The sequence below is a fragment of the Saimiri boliviensis genome, chromosome 21 (assembly GCF_048565385.1).
Source record: "Saimiri boliviensis isolate mSaiBol1 chromosome 21, mSaiBol1.pri, whole genome shotgun sequence".
NCBI classification, from domain to species: Eukaryota; Metazoa; Chordata; class Mammalia; order Primates; family Cebidae; genus Saimiri; species Saimiri boliviensis.
In genome coordinates, this window is record NC_133469.1 from 18,501,028 (window position 1) to 18,509,374 (window position 8,347).

Below are 8,347 nucleotides of genomic sequence, written 5' to 3' on the forward strand. Positions count from 1 at the left end.
CCCAGAGTGAAAGGGAGTTCAGGCTGTAATGTGAAATATCTGGCTCTAAAACAAAGGCGGAGCTATGTAGCAGAATGGTTGTCAGTGTGTGCATTCAATTTACAGAGTTAAAATGATGTGTGTTTGAAGCAGTTCAGAAACCCCTTCTTTAGAGAATTTAGAAACAGTCATTTCCAGCCCTATAGTGGCATAAAAGAGTTAGCAGTAAGAATGCCTTGAAAACACAGAAGACCCGCTTCTTACAAACTGATCTGCTGTGTGTTGGTTCCTTTTAGGAAGTTGCATCTATGTTTAGTTTCAGCAAGTTAGAAACACTTTTCTTCTAAAAGCTGCGTTTGGACTTTCCAGAGTGAAAGGGAGTTCAGGCTGTAACGTGAAATATCTGGCTCTAAAACAAAAAAGCAGATATCTTGCAGAATGGTTGTCAATGTGTATATTCAACTTAAAGATTTAAACTGACGTGTGTTAGCAGCAGTTCCAAAACCCATTCTTTGGCGAATGTAGAAACAGTCATTTGCAGCTCTATAGTGGCATATAAGAGTTAGCAGTAAGAATGCCTTTATAACACAGAAGACCCGCTTCTTACAAACTGATCTGCTGTGTGTTGGTTCCTTTTAGGAAGTTGCAACTATTTTTAGATTTAGCGAGGTAGAAACACGTTTCTTCCAAAAGCGGCGTTTGGAGATTCCAGACTGAAAGGGAGTTCAGGCTGTAATGTGAAATATCTGGCTCTAAAATAAAAGCGGAGCTATCTAGCAGAATGGTTATCAGTGTGTGCATTCAATTTACCGAGTTAAACTGATATGTTTTTGTAGCAGTTCAGAAACCCTTTCTTTAGAGAATTTAGAAACAGTCTTTTCCAGCCCTTTGGTGGCACATTAGAGTTAGTAGTAAGAATGCCTTGAAATCACAGAAGACCTGCTTCTTACAAACTGATCTGCTGTGTGTTGGTTCCTTTTAGGAAGTTGCATCTATGTTTAGATTCAGCGAGTTACTAACAAGTTTCTTCCAAAAGCTGTGTTTGGGCATTTTAGAGTGAAAGGGAGTTTAGGCTGTAATGTGAAATATCTGGCTCCAAAGCAAAAATGGAGCTCTCTAGCAGAATGGTTGTCAATGTGTGCATTCAAGTTACAGAGTTAAACTGAGGTGTCTTTGCAACAGATCAGAAACCCTTTTTAAAAGAATATAGAAACAGTCATTTCGAGCCCTATAGTGGCATATAAGAGTTAGCAGTAAGAATGCCTTGAAAACACAGAAGGCCCGCTTCCTACAAACTGATCTGCTGTGTGTTGATTCCTTTTAGGAAGTTGCATCTATGTTTAGTTTCAGCGAGTTAGAAACACGTTTCTTCCAAAAGCCGTGTTTGGACATTCCAGAGTGAAAGGGAGTTCAGGCTGCAATGTGAACTATCTAGCTCTAAAACAAAAATGGAGCCCTCTAGCAGAATGTTTGTCAATGAATGTATTCACTTTACAGAGTGAAACTAATGTGTATTCGCAGAAGTTCAGAAACCCTTTAATTGGAGGATGTAGAAACAGTCATTTCCAACGCTTTAGTGGCATATAAGAGTTAGCAGTAAGAATGCGTTTAAAACACAGAAGACCCGCTTCTTACAAACTGATGTGATGTGTGCTGGTTACCTCAAGGAATTTGCATCTGTGTTTAGATTCAGCAAGGTAGAAACAAGTTTCTTCCAAAAGCTGCATTTGGACATTCCAGAGTGAAGGGGATTTCAGGTTGCAATGTGAAATATCTGGCTCTAAAACAAAAACAGAGCTATATAGCAGAATGGTTTTCAATGCGTACATTCAACCTACAGAGTTAAAATGATGTGTGTTTGCAGCAGTTCAGAAACCCTTTCATGGAGAATGTAGAAACAGTCATTTCCAGTCCTATAATGGCATTTAAGAGTTAGAGGTAAGAATACCTTTAAAACACAGAAGACCCGCTTCTTACAAACTGATCTGCTGTGTGTTTTTTCCTTTTAGGAAGTTGCAACTATGTTTAGGTTCAGCGAGTTAGAAACACGTTTCTTCCAAAAGCTGCGTTTGGACATTCCAGAGTGAAAGGGAGTTCAGGCTCTAATGTGAAATATCTGGCTCTAAAACAAAAGCGGAGCTATCCAGCAGAATGGTTGTCAGTGTGTGCATTCAACTTACAGAGTTAAACTGACGTGTGTTTGCAGCAGTTCAGAAACCCTTTCTTTGGAGAATGTAAAAACAGTCATTTCCATCCCTCTAGTGGCATATAAGAGTTAGCAGTAAGAATGCCTTTAAAACACAGAAGACCTGCTTCTTACAAACTGATCTGCAGTGTGTTGGTTCCTTTTAGGAAGTTGCATCTATGTTTAGTTTCAGCGAGTTAGAAACACGTTTCTTCCAAAAGCTGCGTTTGGACATTCCAGAGTGAAAGTGAGTTCAGGTTGCAGTGTGAAATATCTAGCTCTTAAACAAAAATGGAGCAATCTAGCAGAATGTTTGTCAATGGGTGTATTCAGTTTACAGAGTTAAACTGACTTGTGTTTGCAGCAACTCAGAAGCACTTTAATTGGAGAATGTAGAATCAGTCATTTCCAACGCTATAGTGGCATAAAAGAGTTAGCAGTTAGAATGCCTTTAAAACCCAGAAGACCCGCTTCTAACAAACTGATGTGATATGTGTTGGTTCCTCTTAGGAAGTTGCATCTATGTTTAGTTTCAACGAGTTAGAAACAGGTTTCTTCCAAGCGCTGCGTTTGAATATTCCAGAGTGAAAAGTAGTTCAGGCTGCAATGTGAAATATCTGGCTCTAAAACAAAAATGGAGATATCTAGCAGAATGCTTGTCAATGTGTATTTTCAACTTAAAGGGTTAATCTGATGTGTGTTTGCAGCAGTTCCGAAACCTATTCTTTGGAAAATGTAGAAACAGTCATTTCCCGCCCTATAGTGGAATATAAGAGTTAGAAGTAAGAATGCCTTTAAAATACAGAAGACCCTCTTCCTAGAAACTGATGTCATGTGTGTTGTTTCTTTTTAGGCAGTTGCATCTGTGTTTAGATTCAGCGAGTTAGAAACACGTTTCTTCCAAAAGCTGCGTTTGGACATTCCAGAGTGAAAGGGAGTTCAGGTTGCAATGTGAAATATCTGGCTCTAAAACAAAAACGGAGCTATATAGCAGAATGGTTGTCAATGTGTGCATTCAACGTACAGTGTTAAACTGATGTGTGTTTGCAGCAGTTCAGAAACCCTTTCTTTGGAGGATGTAGAAACAGTCCATTCTAGCCCTATAATGGCATATAAGAGTTAGAAGTAAGAAAGCCTTTAAAACACAGAAGACCCGTTTCTTACAAACTGATCTGCTGTGTCTTGTTTCGTTTTAGGAAGTTGAATCTATGTTTAGATTCAGCGAGTTACTAACACATTTCTTCCAAAAGCTGCGTTTGGGCATTCCAGAGTGAAAGTGAGTTCAGGCTGCAATGTGAAAGATCTGGTTCTAAAACAAAAATGGAGCTTTCTAGAAGAATGGTTGTCAATGTGTGCATTCAACTTACAGAGTTTAACTGACGTGTGTTTGCAGCAGTTCAGATACCCTTTCGTTGGAGAATGTAGAAACAGTCATTTTCAGCCGTATAATGGCATATAAGAGTTAGAGGTAAGAAAGCCTTTAAAACACAGAAGACCCGCTTCTTACAAACTGATCTGCTTTGTGTTTGGTTCCTTTTAGGAAGTTGCATCTATGTTTAGTTTCAGTGAGTTAGAAACACGTTTCTTCCAAAAGCTGCGTTTCGACTTTCCAGAGTGAAAGGGATTTCAGGCTGTAATGTGAAATATCTGGCTCTAAAACAAAAAAGGCGATATCGAGCAGAATGGTTGCCAATGTGTATATTCAACTTAAAGAGTTAAACTGACATGTGTTCGCAGCAGTTCCGAAACCCATTCTTTGGAGAATGTAGAAAGAGTCATTTCCAGCCGTATAGTGGCCTATAAGAGTTAGCAGTAAGAACGCCTTTAAAACACAGAAGACCCGGTTCTTTCAAACTGGTCTGATGGGTCTTGTTTCATTTTAGGAAGTTGCATCTATGTTTAGATTCAGCAAGTTACTAACACGTTTCTTCCAAAAGCTGCGTTTGGGCATTCCAGAGTGAAAGTGAGTTCAGGCTGCAATGTGAAATATCTGGCTCTAAAACCAAAATGGAGCTTTCTAGCAGAATGGTTGTCAATGTGTCCTTTCAACTTACACAGTTAAACTGACGTGTGTTTGCAGCAGTTCAGAAACCCTTTCTTTGGAGAATGTAGAAACAGTCATTTCCAGCCCTATAGTGGCATATAAGAGTTAGCAATAAGAATGCCTTTAAAACACAGAAGACCCGCTTCTTACAAACTGTTCTGTTGTGTGTTGTTTCCTTTTAGGATGTTGCAACTATGCTTAGATTCAGCGAGTTAGAAACACGATTCTTCCAAAAGCTGCGTTTGGACATTCCAGAGTGAAAGTGAGTTCAGGCTGCAATGTGAAATATCTAGCTCTAAAACAAAAATGGAGCAATCTAGCAGAATGTTTGTCAAAGAGTGTATTCAGTTTAGAGAGTTAAACTGACGTGTGTTTGCAGCAATTCAGAAACACTTTAATTGGAGAATGTAGAATCAGTCATTTCCAACGCTATAGTTGCATATAAGTGTTAGCAGTAAGAATGCGTTTAAAACACAGAAGACCCGCTTCTTACAAACTGATGTGATGTGTGTTGGTTCCTTTTAGGAAGTTGCATCTGTGTTTAGATTCAGCAAGGTAGAAACACGTTTCTTCCAAAAGCTGCGTTGAGACATTCCAGAGTGAAAGGGAGTTCCGGTTGCAATGTGAAATATCTGGCTCTAAAACAAAAACGGAGCTATATAGCAGAATGGTTGTCAATGTATGCATTCAACGTACAGAGTTAAACTGATATGTGTTTGCAGCAGTTCAGAAACCCTTTCTTTGGAGAATGTAGAAACAGTCAATTCTAGCCCTATAATGGCATATAAGAGTTAGAAGTAAGAAAGCCTTTAAAACACAGAAGACCCGGTAGCGGCAGTGGCCGTCCTCGGAGCAGTCTGAGCCCGACGATGAGGCCAGGGACGGGAGCTGAGCGTGGAGGCCTCATGATGGGGCGCCGTGGCATGCATTATGCCCCGATGGGAATGCACCCTATGAATCAGAGAGCAAATATGCCTCCTGTCCCTCAGGGAATGATGCCTCAGATGATGCCCTCTGTGGGAGGGCCACCAAAGGGACAAAAAATAAAATAAAACAATTTGCTACTGCCAGATGCTTCTCTCTTTTCTGGGGCCTTCTGTTTCCATTGGGCCAATCAAGGATATTCGGCTGTATTTGATTTAGGACTTGCGGATTCGTTTGTCAGGTAAAACAGGATAAACTAGTTTTCACCTCCAGAATTTACAGAGATCTCTGAGGGAGAAGATGCCTGGAATGATGTCATCAGTAATGCCTGGAATGATGATGTCTCATATGTGTCCACCTTCCATGCAGCCTGCCTTACCGCCAGGAGTAAATAGTATGGATGTAGCAGCAGGTACAGCATCTGGTGCAAAATCTATGTGGACCGAACATAAATCACCTGATGGAAGGACTTACTACTACAACATTGAAACCAAACAGTCTACCTGGGAGAAACCAGATGATCTTAAAACACCTGCTGAGCAACTCTTATCTAAATGCCCCTAGAAGGAATACAAATCAGATTCTGGAAAGCCTTACTATTACAATTCTCAAACAGAAGAATTTTGCTGGGCCAAACGTAAAGAACTTGAGGATCTCGAAGGATACCAGAATACCGTTGTTGCTGGAAGTCTTATTACAAAATCAAACCTGCATGCAATGATCAAAGCTGAAGAAAGCAGTAAACAAGAAGAGTGCACGACAACGTCAACAGCCCCAGTCCCTACAACAGAAATTCCAACGACAATGAGCACCATGGCTGCTGCAGAAGCAGCAGCTGCTGCTGCTGCGGCCAATGCTAATGCTTCCACTTCTACTTCTAATACTGTCAGTGGAACTGTTCCAGTTGTTCCTGAGCCAGAAGTTACTTCCATTGTTGCTACTGTTGTAGATAATGAGAATAGAGTAACTATTTCAACTGAGGAACAAGCACAACTTACTAGTACCCCTGCTATTCAGGATCAAAGTGTGGAAGTATCCAGTAATACTGGAGAAGAAACATCGAAGCAAGAAACTATAGCTGATTTTACTCCCAAAAAAGAAGAGGAGGAGAGCCAACCAGCAAAGAAAACATATACTTGGAATACAAAGGAGGAGGCAAAGCAAGCCTTTAAAGAATTATTGAAAGAAAAGCGGGTACCATCGAATGCTTCATGGGAGCAAGCTATGAAAATGATTATTAATGATCCACGGTACAGTGCTTTGGCAAAGTTAAGTGAAAAAAAGCAAGCCTTTAATGCCTATAAAGTCCAGACAGAAAAAGAAGAAGCAAGATCAAAGTACAAAGAGGCTAAAGAGTCCTTTCAGTGTTTTCTTGAAAATCATGAGAAAATGACTTCCACAACTAGATAAAAAAAAGCAGAGCAAATGTTTGGAGAGATGGAAGTTTGGAATGCAATATCAGAACGTGATCATCTTGAAATCTATGAAGATGTTTTGTTCTTTCTTTCAAAAAAGGAAAAGGAACAAGCAAAGCAATTGCGAAAGAGAAACTGGGAAGCCTTAAAAAACATACTTGACAACATGGCTAATGTAACATACTCTACCACTTGGTCTGAAGCCCAGCAGTATCTGATGGATAATCCAACTTTTGCAGAAGATGAGGAGTTACAAAACATGGACAAAGAAGATGCATTAATTTGCTTTGAAGAACACATTCGGGCTTTAGAAAAGGAAGAAGAAGAAGAAAAACAGAAGAGTTTGCTAAGAGAAAGGAGATGACAGCGAAAAAATCGGGAATCCTTCCAGATATTTTTAGATGAATTACATGAACATGGACAACTACATTCTATGTCATCTTGGATGGAATTGTATCCAACTATTAGTTCTGACATTAGAATCACTAATATGCTTGGTCAGCCTGTTTTTTCATTAGGATCAACTGCACTTGATCTTTTCAAGTTTTGTGTTGAGGATCTTAAAGCACGTTATCATGATGAGAAGAAGATAATAAAAGACATTCTAAAGGATAAAGGATTTGTAGTTGAAGTAAATACCACTTTTGAAGATTTTGTGGCAATAATTAGTTCAACTAAAAGATCAACTACATTAGATGCTGGAAATATCAAATTGGCTTTCAATAGTTTACTCGAAAAGGCAGAAGCCCGTGAACGTGAAAGAGAAAAAGAGGAGGCTCGGAAGATGAAATGAAAAGAATCTGCATTTAAGAGTATGTTAAAACAAGCTGCTCCTCCAATAGAATTGGATGCTGTCTGGGAAGATATCCGTGAGAGATTTGTAAAAGAGCCAGCATTTGAGGACATAACTCTAGAATCTGAAAGAAAGCGAATATTTAAAGATTTTATGCATGTGCTTGAGCATGAATGTCAGCATCATCATTCAAAGAACAAAAAACATTCTAAGAAATCTAAAAAACATCATAGGGAACGTTCCTGCTCTCGATCGGGGTCAGATTCAGATGATGATGATAGCCATTCAAAGAAAAAAAGACAACGATCAGAGTCTCATTCTGCTTCAGAACATTCTTCTAGTGCAGAGTCTGAAAGAAGTTATAAAAAGTCAAAAAAGCATAAGAAGAAAAGTAAGAAAAAGAGACATAAATCTGACTCTCCAGAATACGATGTTGAGCGAGAGAAGGATAAAAAAGAAAAAGATTGGGAAAGTGAAAAAGACAGAACTAGACAAAGATCAGAATCAAAACACAAATCGCCTAAGAAAAAGACTGGAAAGGATTCTGGTAATTGGGATATTTCTGGCAGTGAACTGAGTGAAGGGGAATTGGAAAAGTGCAGAAGAACCCTTTTGGAGAAACTGGATGATGATCAATAAATTATACCAAATATATGTTTACAGTATGATTTAAAGTCTAATTCAGACCAGGGACTATATTTTAAGTTCAACTGAAATAACAATGGGTTTTAATTGTATCACAGGAAAAAAAGTGCATTTAGGTATTGTTATCATGGACTTTATAAAAGCAAAGGAAATTGAAAATAACTTTGATTCTGTATCAAGAATCATATTTTCATACAGTCATAACTGTCTTTCTGTGACCCTTTCACAGGGCACTGTAGGATGGATTAAAGGTGGCAATTTACTGATAACTGCAGATGTCTCTACTTTGTTCTAAAATCTAAGTCATGAGGTGATTTGATTTACTTTACTTTATAGAAGCTGGATTTTGAAGATATAATGAA

General features: G+C 38.9%; 1 protein-coding gene across 1 annotated transcript; it reads left to right on the forward strand.

Annotated features, from left to right (window-relative positions):
- Window positions 1-5,044: 5,044 nt before the first annotated feature.
- On the forward strand, window positions 5,045-8,055 carry LOC120363037 (pre-mRNA-processing factor 40 homolog A-like). The gene is given in 2 exon segments (XM_074390916.1): window positions 5,045-5,246; window positions 5,431-8,055. Coding segments are annotated over 2 exon segments (2,718 nt in total). The 5' UTR covers window positions 5,045-5,077; the 3' UTR covers window positions 7,980-8,055.
- Window positions 8,056-8,347: the final 292 nt, after the last annotated feature.